Source organism: Phalangium opilio, unplaced genomic scaffold (assembly GCF_054372755.1).
Source record: "Phalangium opilio isolate 3A_F unplaced genomic scaffold, DU_Popi_V2 ptg000070l_1, whole genome shotgun sequence".
NCBI classification, from domain to species: Eukaryota; Metazoa; Arthropoda; class Arachnida; order Opiliones; family Phalangiidae; genus Phalangium; species Phalangium opilio.
In genome coordinates this window covers 14,280,327-14,296,553 of record NW_028324182.1, presented here as the reverse complement: position 1 = coordinate 14,296,553, position 16,227 = coordinate 14,280,327, and the positions used below count along the sequence as shown (strand labels likewise).

General features: G+C 39.1%; 5 protein-coding genes across 5 annotated transcripts; 3 read left to right on the top strand and 2 right to left on the bottom strand.

Moving 5' to 3' along the window:
• Positions 1–376: 376 nt before the first annotated feature.
• On the top strand, positions 377–2,560 carry LOC149661883 (uncharacterized). Its single transcript, XM_089843422.1, has 2 exons — positions 377–501; positions 586–2,560. The coding sequence occupies exons 1-2, from the start codon at positions 395–397 to the stop codon at positions 1,262–1,264; spliced, it is 786 nt and encodes a 261-aa protein (XP_089699548.1). The 5' UTR covers positions 377–394; the 3' UTR covers positions 1,265–2,560.
• Positions 2,561–5,563: 3,003 nt separating this feature from the next.
• LOC149661882 (uncharacterized protein F54H12.2-like) lies at positions 5,564–6,901 on the top strand. The gene has a single exon (XM_089843826.1). It carries the CDS (start codon positions 5,564–5,566, stop codon positions 6,899–6,901), a length of 1,338 nt encoding a protein of 445 aa, XP_089699952.1.
• Positions 6,902–7,369: 468 nt separating this feature from the next.
• Positions 7,370–11,983, bottom strand: LOC149661881 (uncharacterized). The gene is made up of 9 exons (XM_089843418.1): positions 11,588–11,983; positions 10,247–11,430; positions 10,043–10,184; positions 9,669–9,984; positions 9,195–9,604; positions 8,815–9,132; positions 8,247–8,759; positions 7,896–8,177; positions 7,370–7,838 (listed from the first exon to the last, which is right to left on the bottom strand). The coding sequence occupies exons 1-9, from the start codon at positions 11,931–11,933 to the stop codon at positions 7,375–7,377; spliced, it is 3,975 nt and encodes a 1,324-aa protein (XP_089699544.1). The 5' UTR covers positions 11,934–11,983; the 3' UTR covers positions 7,370–7,374.
• LOC149661880 (uncharacterized) lies at positions 11,959–13,724 on the top strand. Its single transcript, XM_089843421.1, has 5 exons — positions 11,959–12,999; positions 13,066–13,134; positions 13,193–13,300; positions 13,375–13,449; positions 13,544–13,724. The coding sequence occupies exons 1-5, from the start codon at positions 12,797–12,799 to the stop codon at positions 13,722–13,724; spliced, it is 636 nt and encodes a 211-aa protein (XP_089699547.1). The 5' UTR covers positions 11,959–12,796.
• A 37-nt stretch (positions 13,725–13,761) lies between these two features.
• LOC149661879 (uncharacterized) lies at positions 13,762–15,048 on the bottom strand. The gene is made up of 2 exons (XM_089843420.1): positions 14,431–15,048; positions 13,762–14,333 (listed from the first exon to the last, which is right to left on the bottom strand). The coding sequence occupies exons 1-2, from the start codon at positions 14,535–14,537 to the stop codon at positions 13,790–13,792; spliced, it is 651 nt and encodes a 216-aa protein (XP_089699546.1). The 5' UTR covers positions 14,538–15,048; the 3' UTR covers positions 13,762–13,789.
• Positions 15,049–16,227: the final 1,179 nt, after the last annotated feature.

Sequence of the window (16,227 nt, the reverse complement as noted above, 5' to 3'; positions counted from 1 at the left end):
GGTGTTTTTGATTGACAGGTCAATGAAGCGTGTTCGATTCTCGGATGTGGAAGTACATACATTGGAGTATGAAGATAGAGTGAATTATGATTTAAGAAATAAACAGTATTTTAACATGTTAATTAGATTAAAATTTGAACCATTAATTTCTCCGGTATTAATCAAATGGTTAAGGGGGTATGAAACTCCAGATGACGTTGGGGGAAAATAAAGAATCCCAGTAAAAACCCAGCTCTACCGATTATTCTAGATCATTCCAGAAAATTTAAAATACCCCATAAAACCCAGTTAACGTTGTTTAAGGTCATGACGTAAAATGTACAGTCAAAGTTGTAGATTGTTCGAGAATAAGCTTCCCGAAAAAACCCACCAATAATGTACAGTCAAAGCTAGGATGATGATCATATTAAATAGTATAAATAGCCAGGACCCTGAGTTAAACCACCATCACAATCTCTCTAAAGTCCGACGAGGAAGGAAGGACCATCCAACAAGTACAATGTAAGTATAATTTTTTGTGGACTTGGTGTTTTTTTAAAGTTAAAGTTTGGATGTAAAACTTAGATTTTTTTTTCTATTTGACAGAATGTCTGCCGTAGTGCTATTTCCCCTATCAGATGAGAAAGTAATTGAGGTTACCCCGAAGTTAGACGTACGACTAGGGTTCAAAGACAGTTCTACGGGACTCATACTTCACCAGTCCGATTTCCACGAGCTATACGCTAGGAAGGATGAAATATTCAAGTTCTTCGAAACCGACGACGCCCCGGAGACATCATGGTTCTTTACCGGTTCTGAAACGAAGCGTGTGGAGTTGCGAACATATCGAGACCGTAAGATTATAGACATCAGGGAACTATACCCCGGAACAGGTGCTATGTACGGCAAGTTCTTCCCAACAAAGAAGGGATTCGCCGTTGGACACTACCTTGCCAAGACGTTAATGGATACGTATAAAGACGTAGTCACATTTCTTAACGAGGCGAGTCGAGTACGTGTGTTATTAAAAAATTGTATTGTAGAACAATTGAAATCAAACATCCGTAAATGTTGTTACGGATGTAGTATTGATCACCCCTCTCAAACTCAACACGATTGTTTGAATGGGTGGGAAATGCGTGTTTCAATGAACTTTGACACCGCGATAAGTAATCTTGATTATGTTGAAATTTATAAGATATTTACTTTGAGCACTTTTCTAAGTGACGAATTTTGTAAGTCTATGATTGGTCAAATCGTATGTAATGCCAAAGAATATTTGTGAATAAAAAACAACTTGATTCTTAAAAAATGATTCATTCCTTAAAATGGACTTCAGCTTACAACACCCATTTAATGGTCTCATAGCCGGGGCGACACAATCGGGAAAATCATACTTTGTAGCTAACCTTATAAAGTATAAAGATATATGTATATCACCCCCTCCAGATAGGATAATATGGTGTTACACTGAATATCAACCGAAATTATTTAATTCGGTATTAGATCACACGCCTTCTGTAGAATTTCACGAAGGTATATTAAATGTGAATATATTAGACCCCAATATCAAGAATTTTGTTATACTTGATGATTTACTTTGTGAAATATCTAATAACAAGGATGTAACTAATTTGTTCATACGGGGATCGCACCATAAAAACACCTCTGTTTTTATTTTGATGCAAAATTTATATTACCCCGGGAAGGAAATTAGAACATTAAATTTAAACGCCCACTACTTGATAATATTCAAATCTCCTCGAGATAAATCGGCTATATTTCATTTAGCCAAACAGATTTGTCCCACTAATAGTAAATACGTTATCGACGCGTTCCATCAGGCAATCGCTAGAGATTTTGGGTATTTATGGGTTGATTTAAAGCCAACGACGTCAGATGATCATAGACTACGGACGGGACTCATACCGGGCGAAGAAGCCGCAGTCTATATTCCAAAATGAAAAGAGTGCATACGCATCAACATTTCTTAAAGTATCTGACTACTTGTAATGCGTGTCAGAGAAAATACGCTATCAAACACGCTAGTAATGACTCTATCAAGGCCATAGTGGAATGTTGTATAAATGTCCTACGCGGTAACGTGAAGTTATCAGATGACCAGAAGAAACGATTGAAGAAGCACTGTCTAATGTTACGGAAGTTATCTAAACAAAGCACTGTAGCAAAACGAAAAAAGATCCTTATTCAAAAAGGTGGTTTTTTACCTCTTTTGTTAGCACCCCTCTTATCACTTGTTAGCACTGCTGCTGGTGCAGCTATAAGCAGAGCAATTAAAAATGGCTAGAAAGATGATATTGGTACCTGAAGAGGTTTACCGCCGATTAAACTCGCAACCAAAAGTTGAACATAGTGAAAATTTGGATACGAAGACTGTTTTGGTAGACAACAAATTGAACCAGACGCAAAAAGTTAACATGTACAATCATTTACTAACGAGTGCTATTAACAAAAGAAAAAAGAAGAAACCTGTTAAACAACAGAAAAAGAAAGATTGGTATTCTGAAATAGCCATGACAATACCAGATTCACACCTCAAACCAGCCATTGCCTTATACAAGTGGATTGATATCAACTCCAAGATTAATTGGTCTCCCAACGGGGAACTCATATACAGGGGGCAACCAATCGTCGGGTCGAATATTATGGATATTTTACACGAATCAGTTAAAGGTTATAAAAGTAAACCGAAACACACTGTCGTTGGAATAAATCAGTTTTACGAAATGTTAATAAAAGAAAATGTACCAAAAACTATCGTGAGAAACAAATTCCCCTTTGGAGGCTCTACGAGTGTTGTACCAAATACCTATCTCGATGTATCTAAAAGCGAATTACCGAAAATTGATTATTATCCCCCAACCCCAGATTCCCACTACGGTAATGGTCTCCACACCTGGATAAACTTGAAATAAAAAGAATATATATCAATATCACGTTTCATTTCTTTCACAAATTACTTACACGTTATCATGGAAGGATGTAACGACCCTTCTCCCACAGGGCTTCTAGCCTCCCTGTCCGTTTCATTTTTAAATAATCCCAAAGTTATTACGGCGCTTTTGATATTATTTCTTATTATAATTATCGAGTTATCTGATTTCGCTTATTGGTATACTCAAAAAACTTTAAACTGCACGACTAATGGATAAACTAGAAGAAATATACTTCAATGAAAAAGATCCGGGGAGCTTCGGAGGTGTACAAGGACTATATAGGGCTGCGAGGGAAAAGGGGATTAACGTTTCCTTAAATGATGTTATTGAGTTCCTACAACGTCAAGATACGTATACACTGCACAAACCCGCGAGGCACAACTTCAGAAGGAACAAGACTATTGTGTACGGTATAGATGAACAATGGCAACTTGATCTGGCAGACATGCAAAACATTAAGCGTCATAATGACGGATATAGATTTCTACTGTGTTGTATTGACGTATTCAGTAAATTTGCTTTCGCCGTCGCTATTAAAGACAAGAAAGGACCTACGATGGTTGCGGCGTTTAGATCCGTTTTAGAGTCTGGTAGAAAACCCAAGATTGTTCAGTCGGATCATGGGAATGAATTTCTAAATAAAGAACTGCAAAGTGAATTGAAACGTTTGGACATCAAGTTTTTCGCCACACACTCGGAAGTGAAATGTAGTATCGTTGAACGATTTAATCGAACCTTGAAGGAGCGAATGTACCGCTATTTTACGCAAAACGACACCTACAAATACATTGACGTATTACCCGACTTATTGGAATCGTATAACAACAACTACCACAAATCAATTAAATGCAAACCCACTGAAGTGACGGAGGAAAATTCGAAACAAATCTGGTTAAATTTGTACGGAAAAGTAAACTTTTCGCCGCCAGTTTCATACCCTTTTCAAATTGATGATTTAGTTAGAATTAGCAAAAATAAAAGAACGTTTGAAAAAGGGTATTTGGCTAATTATACCGAAGAACTATTCAAAGTAACAGAACGGATCCCGAGAGATCCACCGGTATATAAACTGAAGGATTTGAACTCCGAGCTCATTTCCGGTGTGTTCTACAAAGAGGAAATACAGAGAGTTGGCAAGGACCTAGAAAACTGTAAATTTAAAATTGAAAAAGTATTACGAAAACGTAAAAAACCTGACGGTACTAAAGAACTCCTCGTACGGTGGAGAGGGTATAGTTCTGAATTTGATTCCTGGGTGCAAGAAATCGACGTAAAATGAGTTTCTACATCACACTACCCTCTGACTCGTCAACGCAATATTTCAAAGGAAATACTATAAGCAAGTTCAGAACGTATCTACCAGAACCTATAATTCTAGAGGGATCTCACGAGGTTGCTCTGGCTGAAATAAGCTATCCTAGAACTTGGAATAATGTAAAAAGGGAATGCGCAGTTCGCATTTGGGATAATTCGTTCGTAGGTGTTGCTTCGGATGTAATGGATGAATTCCCAGAAGAGGGATCTGGTTTTGGTGAAAGTGGACAGACAATTAACGGAGTGAATGAAAACCGGGGTATATCGATAATTATACCTCCCGGATATTACGGTTCTGTAGAGGAATTACTCGAAATACTGTCAGCCGACGACGATGCTGGTGCTACTGAAAAAATAAAATCTAGGGTTGAGTTTTCATACAACAAACCAAATCGACGGGTGATGGTTGAGTTAAAAGGGACGAACCAACTTTATATCCCAAGCGAAATTGCCATTATATTAGGGTTCACGAGGAATTCCAAAAAAGACTTCACTGTGATCGCCTCTATGACGGCCCCATTCAGTTGTGATATGGATGCTGGAATGCACTCCTTATTCGTATACTCTGATATAATTCAGTCTCGATCGGTAGGAGACTCTGACGTCCCTCTCTTAAGAATTATAAGTATCAACGGGAAAGATGGTGACACGGTGGAAAAAGAGTTTGCTAAACCCCATTACATGCCCATAGCGAAAAACAACTTCCAAACAATTGAAATAAACATTATGAGTGAAATGGGTAAACCGGTTAAGTTCGAACGTGGGAAAGTTCACGTCACTCTGCATTTCAGGCCCAGAAGAACTTGGCACTTGTTATAAGAACTACGTTGAATTCAATCTCCGCCCCATTTATGACGTGATTGTCAAAGTGTAAGGATGTCTCCATATAATACGGGTCACGTTTCTGTTAAGGATTATGAGGACTATTATCTAAATCAAATTGGACATGGATCCATCCCAGTATATAGAGGTTTGGCCGTGCAACGTGGTTATGGCCTGGGGTCAATTATCTCCTCGGCGTTCAGATCGGCCATGCCATTACTTAAAAGGGGTGCCACGTTCCTAGGTCGAAAGTTTTTAAACACTGGCGCGAAAATTGCGACGGATTATACAAGCGGTGTACCCATTAAACAAGCATTGAGAACTAGGGGTAAAGAAGCGGGTAAGGAAACATTGAGAAGGGCTGCCGAAGAAGTGACCAAGCTAACTGGAAACGGACGTAAAAGGAAACGCAAAGTGTCACCCATCATCAGTTCTGTTCGAGCTAAGAAGAAGAGAAGGTCGTCATCTTTACACCCGGATATATTTTCATAATGTCGCTCGCACACCCAAACTCTATGAACAGCGTCAGCTCGGAACTAAATGTTTTTCACGTACCCTATACCCAAACTGGGATTGTAGGAAGTCAATGGGTGGAGTATAACTCTACCTCCAATGTGGATGAAAATCAGGCTATTATATTTCCCGTCACCGGGAACTCCGAGACATACATGGACTTAAAAAACACGCTCCTGCATTTACAAGTGAAAGTGGTTAAAGCTGATGGGTCTCTACCTAAAGCCGCTGTGTACGATGCGAATGGTGATATAACTACTCAGGCGGATAAAGTTGGACCCGAAAACCTATTACTCTCCAGTCTTTTTAGTGAACTACACGTATCGTTGAATGATAGATCAGTTACATCATGTCCTCAACAATACGCATACAAGAGCATGATTCAAACGCTATTGACATTTGGTGGTCCAGCGAAAAAGAGTTTTTTGACCGGGGCACTATTCTACAAAGATACGGCGGGGCATTTTGACGACTTTTCCGAAAATGAAGGGTTTTTGAAACGGAGTGAATTCGCCCAAAATGGGGTTATAGACTTGATTGGCGTCGTACACGCCGATATATGTCAGCAAAATCGCTTTATCCCCAATCTGGTCGATGTGAATTTTAAATTTATCAAAAGTCCCAACGAATTCTGCTTACATGCGGATGGAATTAAAGCGAAAGTTATATTTACCCACGCTTCGTTATTCATAAGAAGAGTTAAACTAACCCCCGAGATTATGATATCACACGCCAAAACCCTGGAATTGGCCACGATGAAATACCCCATAACACGCACGGAATGTAATACGTTTTCCATATCTCAAGGAAGCAAGATAGCAGTCAAAGACAATTTATTTAGCGGTCAACAACCGAATAAAGTTGTAATTGGATTTGTAGACCAGAACGCGTTTTTGGGTGATTATAAAATGTCGCCTTTTAATTTTAAAAATGAAGCGGTGACTCAAATCACCTTATCCGTTGATGGGGTTAGCGTACCCCATAAACCCTTAAACCCCAACTTTAAGGATAACCTATGTATGAGATCGTACGCCAATCTCTTTCTTCAAACCGGACAATGGAATATCGACGAGGGTAATTTCATTGACCGTGACGAGTTCCCCAATGGCAATGCTCTTTTCGTATTCGACTTGACCCCCGACCTGAATGGTAGTTCGACTGAAAGTTTCAACTTTATAAAGAACGGTAGTGTCCGATTGGAGTTAATATTTGCCGAAGCGCTACCGGCTACAATTGCCGTCGTGTACTATTCCGAATTTCAATCTTTGATTGAAATTGACAAAAACCGAGCCGTTTTATTCGATCAAAGCTCATAATGGACTCCCAACAACTTGAGAGAATATTAAGGCGTGACCCATACGCTAAAAATCTGTTTAGGGGTATTTTTGCGGCGGATAAACTACCACTAACTGTTAAAACATTTCCATCGCTGTACATTGTGAACACTGATACGTCAAAAGGGGGAGGAAAACATTGGACGACTATATACATTTCGAGAAAAAAGAATACTGAATTCTTTGAAAGCTATGGAAATCCTCCGGATTTATTTAAATTTAATGATTTTGTAGAGCGAAACAGCCTAACTGTTACGTTTAATTCACGCCAACTACAGGGAGAATTAAGTCAAACTTGTGGTGGGTATTGCGTTTACTTTTCATTGTATAGATGTAGGGGAGTTAAAATGTTTGATATAATAAAACGATTTTCTAAAAATAAAAATGTTAATGATCGTATGATTGCAGATTATATGTATAAGAATTACTCAATAAATTTGTCATAATTTTTCATTTTATTTCGCATTTTTATGCCCGTGGGCTAGTGTGGTAATACCATCATTCATTATGTAACGTTTATCGTCACAGGGATTGAGACATAGTTTGTTTTGCCGTACCGTTTTTAAAATGTGTTTGTCACTCACAATTCTAACCATTTCCGCGGTGGTCAGCTCGCGGTTCTGCAAGCATTCGCGGTAATGCGCGTGCCGGACGCGTTTCTTTACGACGCGCTTGCACACGCCCTTACAAGTCTTCTTTTCTCCTTTGGCGGACAAAATGCTATACATTTTTGGCCTAAGCCCACAAAACTCCTGGATCGGTGTCCCATCTAGTTCATCCTTGAATTTCCCTAGACGCTTTTTATTCACGTCACTGTGGAGAGGATGGTCACGAGGATAGCCGGAAAAGTCGTACATGTTGGATTGGGCAGCAAAGTCCGCGTACAGATCCTCTGTCTGGATGTGGTAGGTGAGGCTATCTGTAATTTTACATAATGTTAGTACAGGTATATGTTAAATATTCACGTAATACATACCAGTATCCGTGAAGAGGAGTTTTGCCCTATCTCCATATTGTCTCCGGATGACGTCATAATGAAATTCGTACATCAATAATTTTGACAGATCCAAGATGGCGAACCCCGTGTATATCGGTCGGTTTAACACCAACTTCTTCTTGGTGGAATGAATACCGACCAGTTCATTATGAAAAATTGTGAATTTTTCAAATGCAGGTGAACTGGCTTTTTTAACTGCCTTCTCGGGAGTGGTTACCAATTTGAAATCTTGACGATTTCTAAGGTTCTCCATGGTTTTACCTGGAAAAGAGAGAGAGAGGAAATATTATTAGAGAGCTTAATATTATAGTGCTTAATTTTACTACACACCGAATACAGCGTTGTTCATCAGTTTAAAGAGATCCTTTTCAAAATCGTCCGTCGCCTTGGTTCTCTTCTCCGTGTTAAAACTTATATATGGTTTTAGCCACGCCCCTTGTTCAAATTTCAATATCCGGTGAATATGGGTGATTTTTAAGCCTTTTGCTACGTAATATTTCAGGTTGCGATAGTGTACCACATATCGTTCCTTTTTGAAAAAGTTGGGGACAAGTTTAGGTAGTGATTCCTTGATTGGGATGTTAAGAGCCGTCATCTGCTCTTTAGAATATTCGGAGAGGAATTCCGGTTTTATTGCCATTGATTCCGGGGCCAGTGGGTAGCAGTTGTGGTTATCATGGAGGTCCTCAGGGTACTCCAAATCAACCTCAACTATAAAACCCTCCGGTGCAGTGTCGGGACAGTCCAATATTTCCCGCTCTGAGTTCAGGCTTGGTTCAACCCATCGAAATTGCTTCATTGGCAGGGCGTCGCACATTACAGTGCCATAGAGGTTGTTGCAATCTATTGATACTATTCGTTAATACCATGATGTACAGAATTGTCTCAAAATTCATACCTAGATAACATATGTAGCTATCTGATTTTGTGTTGTCGTACGTCTCCAGATATTTGTTATTAGCCTCAGCGAATCGATGACTAATCATCGACACCCCACCCCGAATTCCCTTTTCGATAAAAAGGTGCATGTCCTCGTCTAGGAATAGGTCCAAGCACACCTTGGTCATACGTAAAGCAGCGTTCCAAGCGTAGCCAGGTAGTGTATAGGCATGGGCGGGATCTAGACGGTAATACGTCATGCACATTTTGCGGAAGTTTTGGAACACGTCCGCTAGGAGGAGTGTGTCTGATAGCACGTACAAGTCGTGATACCCGCCTAATATATGGAATAATTAATTTCACCTGTTTGAATATGTTTATTTATATATATATATTTACCTAAATTTCGAATCTTAAATGATTCCCACACATTCTGGGCATGCGTATAGTCGTCGGAGCTCAGCGGCTCATCTGTTAAGTCATTATGGAAGCTTTCGATTGGTGGTAATTGCGCCTCCTTAAATCGTTCCTCGGAATCCATGTATGAATATGGGTATACACCCTTCCGCAGAAGTAATTTTACTTCTTCTGGTTTAAAAACCGAGCTCAATATAGGGAATTTTTGAGCACCCCCCTTAGCCAAATTTGAAACCAGCGTTTCCAGGGAGGCGGGTAGAAAACGGATGCTATCTATAAAGCGGAGATTGCTCAGTGAGAATGAAATATATGTTTCGCTATTAGACGCTATGCAGTCTATCCTCGTGTTTTTCACGGTAGCGATATGTTGCATAATGAGATGTGCATCGTATCTGTTGATTAAAAATGTTCGATAAACACCTCCCCTTATGGTAAATGGTGAATAATCTATTTTACCTGCTTAAATTATGCATCACGACTGGGATAAATTTTGGCGCTTTTAGCTTCAAATTACAGCTTTGACAAGCGCTTCCCCTATACGCCCCAGTATAGTGATCATGGTCACGTGTTTTGACCGATGTTTGAAGGAATGGTTCTTCGCATACGTAACAGCGACTTGAGGATTGGAAGGAGGCCTCCTCTTCCGCCGTTAACTGCATTGGAATGTTTTCCTTCAATTTTTCCATTATAGTTTTGGATTCATCCATGAGCATTTTTAGAAATTTTATGCCACCATCGCACCCTCTATATGTCTTGTGTTTAACAAGTTTTCCTGAAAATTGTATATCGTTAGATGACTGTAATATCTGTACACACAGGCTTTAACTTACCAGTAGGACCAATAATCGTGTATGAGAACCCACATGCTGTATGAAGCGCCAAAGTTGTTGTGGAAGATAATGATGCCTCCGGGAGACACGTTGTCACCTTTGTCAACAACGATTCAAAATCAGCTATTATGATGTATGGAACCTATAAATAAACGTGTAACTATTATAGAATTCTAACAAACTATTATATTGTTAATAAATTACCATTTGATTCCACCCGTAATTTTTGAATTTCAAAATGGGTTCATCATGCGGCATTAATACTCGCTGCGGGTCGTGTACGTTACATTCCCGAACGTGGTTGTTATGGGTGGCCTCGGTGGTACTTCTTTTCAAACAATACCGACAATAGAATGATTGGTGGTCATGTTTCGAGAAGCCGTTAAACAGTCGGCTGAGGTTACGAATTAAAACATAATGTTTTGATTCCCCATTAGAAACCAAGAGAAGGTCTATTTGTCTCGATTCGCGCACTTTATTCTCGCTCACGTAGCGAGGGAAATATCCTTTTTCGTAGGCGAAGATATTCACGGATAAATTGTTTTTCAATTCGAAACGTTTGAGTTTAAAAGAGTCTAACTCAAAAGGGAAAGTGATTCCACATAGGTCTAGTTCGTTCTCGTATGGCCTATAATGTGATACGCGGTTTGCGTTGACTAACGCTGGGTGAAGTTTTGCTAAAACCGACCATAGGAAACACTTGTTATCCTCTGGATTTTCTGGATTAACATTTACAGTAGCCCGTTTATTAGCGATCACGTCTGGCAGTTCAAAGTACGTTCCACCAACGAGGGGTAGATACTGGATAATATTAATTTGTAGAAATAGGATTCTATCCAATATCCAGCCACTCCCCTTAGCCGTGAACGTGTTCATGCTTTCGGCGATCTTATCCCTACTGACATTGATTTGTCCCGGAATGACTTCCGGCGCCAAAGTCGCGTGCGTGAACCCACGGAAGAACGGCGAGGTTTCCGTCTCAGTTCCGGTATTTCCCAACTCGCGGGTGTACCGCGCTTGTATGACTATGTACCATTTGACGCCTCGTTTTTCGTTTAATTTGTTTCTAATATATCTCTCGAGCTTATACCTATGTTCATTTATGAACAAAATGGGATCCGTAACACCTTCAGGCGCGGTGATTCTGGCCGAGAATATCGCATCGTTCAAGGCGTTAATTTCCTCTATAGCGGGATCTTGTTGTTCTGTCTCCCAGTTGTCCATAAATTCATTTAACCCGACGTCATCTTGCGAGAGCATAACGTCTTCATCTACGTTCTCCCTACCTCCCCCATCTTGATTATGTCTATCCTCCCACATCTTTATAAACTCATCAAGCCCTTCGATATCTTGGGTAGATAACGGGTCATCAGACCTTGATGCATTTTCTACATAAATATATAAGGATTTATTTCTTATACCGATTATAAGTTCAATGTCTTATACTACTAAGCCCCTGGTGGGTACCTACACCCTATGCATCAATGTGCGGGGAGTGAGAACCTTTACAGGGTATGACTAATTATATTTTAACAAAATAATTACCATTTTCAACTCTGATTCGTTTTCTTTTCTCTGGAGTCGGTTCTCCCTTCCTCTTAACGGGGGAATTAGGAGGGGTTACACGGTGTGATGGCCCGGGTTGAGGAGATGCTGGACGTGTGTTGTTTTCCGCGACGTTATTTACCGCGGCTCCATCGTGGTTCGTTCGCCGTTGATGACGCAATAAATTATCTCTCCGCGAAAATGACTTATCGCAAACTGGACACGCAAAAGAAATATTACCGTGTTTGACCCGCATATGTCGAGTGAGGTTTTGCTGGTTCGTGAAGACATCGGCGCATGTGGAACAGGAGTACATCTTGAAATCGAATGTGACCATAGGACCCATTTCCCTTCCCTTTTATACAATTTTCAAGCTCACGTATATATTGTTTCACCCTTTCCCTTAATTCCCATTGGATAAAAATATTGTCAGCCTTAAACAGTGTCTTTTTCCTTGGATTTTCCGGGGTTTCCCCATCAACGTACAGAAATCCAATTGCGAATGGTTTAAGATGGTGTAATATGGAAGACCCAAAAAGAACCTTCTAGAAACAATGGAATGTTCTGGAATCGGAAAGAAAATTCTAGATGGTCCGAGATGACCGACACTTCATTGTACATACGAATTCGGCTTATATTGTGGGTAGTGTAAAGTCAACATGACGCTTTGATTTGAAGACTCCCTCGGTCTAAGAAATTTACTCCTCCGATAAAAACCCAAACTGTATCTTTAACTATAGTAGCAGGTACAATCGTACACGAGGGGTTTGTCGAGACGTCAAGTTGACATGTTAGGTTAAGACGCACGTGTTTTCGACTTCTAGATGGTTCGAAACGAGGGGTCGGATACATCTTATTTTATACACTATATCTTTTGAGTTATCAGTATATTTCGAACTGGTAACCGACCACCCAGCATCGGGCTTGATTTCTTCGCGGTTTTTGGGTTTTTTGGGGGAATCCCGATTGAAACCAGTGATTCATGTGTGTATGGTTTTTAATCCTACAATTCATACTAACTGTTTGAAGTTCTATTGTGATTTTTGAAAATCCGAGGAAGGGTTAGAGGATTTCATACTACATGATGGACCAGGGACATGGGCCATTTTCAATATTCTACTCACAACGATTTTTTCTGTCCTTGTTACAAGTCGAGTCAAATTTATTTTTTTAAAAAAAAAAAAAAAACTTTTATAAATTAACTTAATAATGGTTCTGGGTCGCGTCCCTATGGGTGACATGTCTTGGGTGTACGCACCAGATGATCAGCCCATAATACAAATAGAAATGGAAGGAGAGATATTTATAGATGATGAAGAGGAGGTACTTAACTTCATTGTCGAGAATGATGAGGATGATGTTACAAGTGTTGATTCACTCGTCACGTTTCCGATTCTCCATCCAGGGGACATGTAAGTGAATTTTTCCCATTTATTGTTTTTTAGTATCAATAATTAAGTCAACTTCTATATAATTAGAGCCGATCTCGGCGATTTTGATGATTTTAATGAAGAAATAGTTTTAAACGTAAACTGCGATGGCTACCGGTAAATACCTCCATATTTATGAATCCTACCATAAATAGCGCTAATTGATTTCGTTTAGGATCATAGACACCGTACGTGTCTTACTATTACCTAGTATGGGCACCCCCACGGTCCAGGCCCTTTTAACAAGCCTGGAAGATTTAATTGCTAGGTACATACGTCCAAGGTGTGTATTGAAAATATAGCCGAGTTTCAGATTGTTTTATTAATATATTTTGGGATCCCCCCCCCCCCCCTTAGCCCGACTAGGGATGCCGATGGGGCTTACCCCACCCCAGATGCTGGGCTCCCAACGCCTAACTGTGATGGATACGGGTATGATACATTAAAAATATTTAATCTTATTTACATTAATTACAATACACATATATCCATTAAAAAAAAAATACCTCTTATTTATTGTTATCAGTGTTCAAAACGCCGTGTTCACACATATTATCAGAAGGCGGGACAACCGCAACCGTTCAGGAGGGCTAACCCCGGAAGAGTTGGAAAATGCAACCCAGCTCGATAGAGCGTTGGTTCAGCACATCGGTGTTGCGATTAATCGTAGTGTGTGTGAAAATTTAAATTTAGCATATCAAATTTAAAAAAAAAAAAAAATAAAGAAAAAAAAAAAAATATATATAAAATAGACTATATATTGTTTGAATTTTTATTCATCTCCTAAATTTTCATTTACAACATTCTTATGATTATAAATCCACTCAGAAAATAGTATACATTTAGAAAGTGCACATAAATACTTTTTATTATTACGGACAGTTTTATGATTTAACATGCATGTAATCATCGGACCATCATCATCGATTTCGTTAGCTTTTGGACATCCTACTCCATTCAAGTCTATAACTTCTCGATTAATAAGGTTCAACAAAAAGAAACATTTTTCCTCCCCTTTACAGAATACCCGTTCGTAGCCTTGTACTGCAGTCCGGAGGCACTCCCCGAGTTTTTCGTAGGGCGTTACTCCATCATCCCATCCCAAACCATGCAGGTTGTTAAGAAGCCACCTGTTCTGACGCACAGTGTCGTATGTAAGTTCTTTTTCACTGTACGGGGGCGCGAAAGACCATGATCCAACTCTCGGAGTTTTCTCCACGCTGGTTACCGCCACCTCTTTCGCGATTTGTTCCCGTTCAACTCCAACAATTCGCCCGGTAAGAAAATCAAAATCAACGACCACGGATTTCTTAAGCCTTGGTGAGGGTAAAAAAAAAATCTCCCATTAACACTGATATTTACGGTTCAAACTTTAACTTTAAAAAACACCAAGTCCACAAAAACTATACTTACATTGTACTTGGTAGCTGTTCCTTCCTTCCTCGTCGGACTTTAGAGAGATTGTGATGGTGGTTTAACTCAGGGTCCTGGCTATTTATACTATTTAATATGATCATCATCCTAGCTTTGACTGTACATTATTGGTGGGTTTTTTCGGGAAGCTTATTCTCGAACAATCTACAACTTTGACTGTACATTTTACGTCATGGCCTTAAACAACGTTAACCTGGGTTTTACGGGGCGAATTTTAATTTTTCTAGAATGATCTAGAATAATCGGTTGAGCTGGGTTTTTACTGGGATTCTTTATTTTCCCCCAACGTCATCTGGAGTTTCATACCCCCTTAACCATTTGATTAATACGGGAGAAATTAATGGTTCAAATTTTAATCTAATTAACATATTAAAATACTGTTTATTTCTTAAATCATAATTCACTCTATCTTCATACTCCAATGTATGTACTTCCACATCCGAGAATCGAACACGCTTCATTGACCTGTCAATCAAAAACACCCCTTGCAGGTGCGGGGATGAGAGGGGTGAGTCAATCATAAACGCCCTCTTACAGGTCTGAGAGAGGGGTGAGTCAATCAAAAGGTTTACGTTTTCTCTCCCGCCATCTTGCCATCCTCCCATCCTCCAATCCTCCCATCCTCCCATCCTCCAATCCTCCATCCTCCAATCCTCCCATCCTCCCATCCTCCAATCCTCCAATCCTCCCATCCTCCAATCCTCCCATCCTCCAATCCTCCCATCCTCCCCTGCCTTCCACTGTACCTGTGCTGGGACCGGCAAATATGTACTACTCCCAACAATATCCCTGACTATATGTGGAAAACATTAAAATCCCCGACTTTTTATCATAAAAAATTTAAATCCCTGACTTTTACACTCCATTTCTTAACGCTGAAATATCGACTTAATATAAAATAAGTGAGAAATAAGTTATTAAAATGTGGCTAAAACGTTAATACGAAATCACAAAATTTCACTATACACCCAATTCCATTTAAATTATAATTGCACTAAAATTAAAATTCGTAGGAATATATTTCTGCTTCTAGAAACAATGGCAGGCAAGATTTAAATGCAGTTTTTATAATTAATTAAGAGGCGCAGGGGGGGGGGAATTAATTTGATACGAAATTATCACGTGTTTCGTTAATTTCAAACCTGAACACTTAATTCCCATAAGAATATACACCATATCAGTCGCACATAGGGCTGTTTTCAATTCTAGAAATTATATTAAAGCAGCTATCCTCTTTTAAAATTAATAACAAATAGACCTAAAAAGGCCTACTATAGCGTTACTTTAAAAGTAAAATTATACCCATTATAATCATATCGTTGGTATATAGTGCTATTTTTAATTCTAGAAAGTGTATCGAAACACATATCCTCTTTTAAAATTAATAACAAATAGACCTAAAAGGGTCTTCTACCACAGGGTTATACCGATTATAATCATATCGTCTAGAAAGTTTATCGAAACACATATGCTCTTTTAAAATTAATAACAAATAGACCTAAAAAGGTCTACTATAGCGTTACTTTGAAAGTAAAATTATACCGACTATAATTCAGTGATAATTTTATACGATTTCGAGGTCCTATATGACGAAATTTCATAAAACTCCTTGCAATATGGGTACTATAAACCGTTTTCTAACCAATGCCTAAACTTCACTTGACACTTGCCCTTTCAGTTAAACGGAAAATCTAAAATTAAAATTTATTTTATATCATATCGCAAGATTTATGACTAATGCCAAGTATAAGTTGGTGTTACAAGATATAGGATAAT

Coding starts and splice junctions, on each gene's coding strand:
- LOC149661881 (XM_089843418.1), bottom strand. CDS start 11,933: ATGGGTCCTATGGTCACATTCGATTTCAAGATGTACTCCTGTTCCACA. Junction 9,985..10,042: donor CACGATTATTGGTCCTACTG/GTAAGTTAAAGC, acceptor TACAATTTTCAG/GAAAACTTGTTAAACACAAG. Junction 8,178..8,246: donor GATGAACAACGCTGTATTCG/GTGTGTAGTAAA, acceptor TCTCTTTTCCAG/GTAAAACCATGGAGAACCTT.
- LOC149661883 (XM_089843422.1), top strand. CDS start 395: ATGATGATCATATTAAATAGTATAAATAGCCAGGACCCTGAGTTAAAC. Junction 502..585: donor GACCATCCAACAAGTACAAT/GTAAGTATAATT, acceptor TCTATTTGACAG/AATGTCTGCCGTAGTGCTAT.
- LOC149661879 (XM_089843420.1), bottom strand. CDS start 14,537: ATGATGATCATATTAAATAGTATAAATAGCCAGGACCCTGAGTTAAAC. Junction 14,334..14,430: donor GAACAGCTACCAAGTACAAT/GTAAGTATAGTT, acceptor ACCCTCACCAAG/GCTTAAGAAATCCGTGGTCG.
- LOC149661880 (XM_089843421.1), top strand. CDS start 12,797: ATGGTTCTGGGTCGCGTCCCTATGGGTGACATGTCTTGGGTGTACGCA. Junction 13,000..13,065: donor ATTCTCCATCCAGGGGACAT/GTAAGTGAATTT, acceptor CTATATAATTAG/AGCCGATCTCGGCGATTTTG. Junction 13,135..13,192: donor GTAAACTGCGATGGCTACCG/GTAAATACCTCC, acceptor GATTTCGTTTAG/GATCATAGACACCGTACGTG.
- LOC149661882 (XM_089843826.1), top strand. CDS start 5,564: ATGTCGCTCGCACACCCAAACTCTATGAACAGCGTCAGCTCGGAACTA.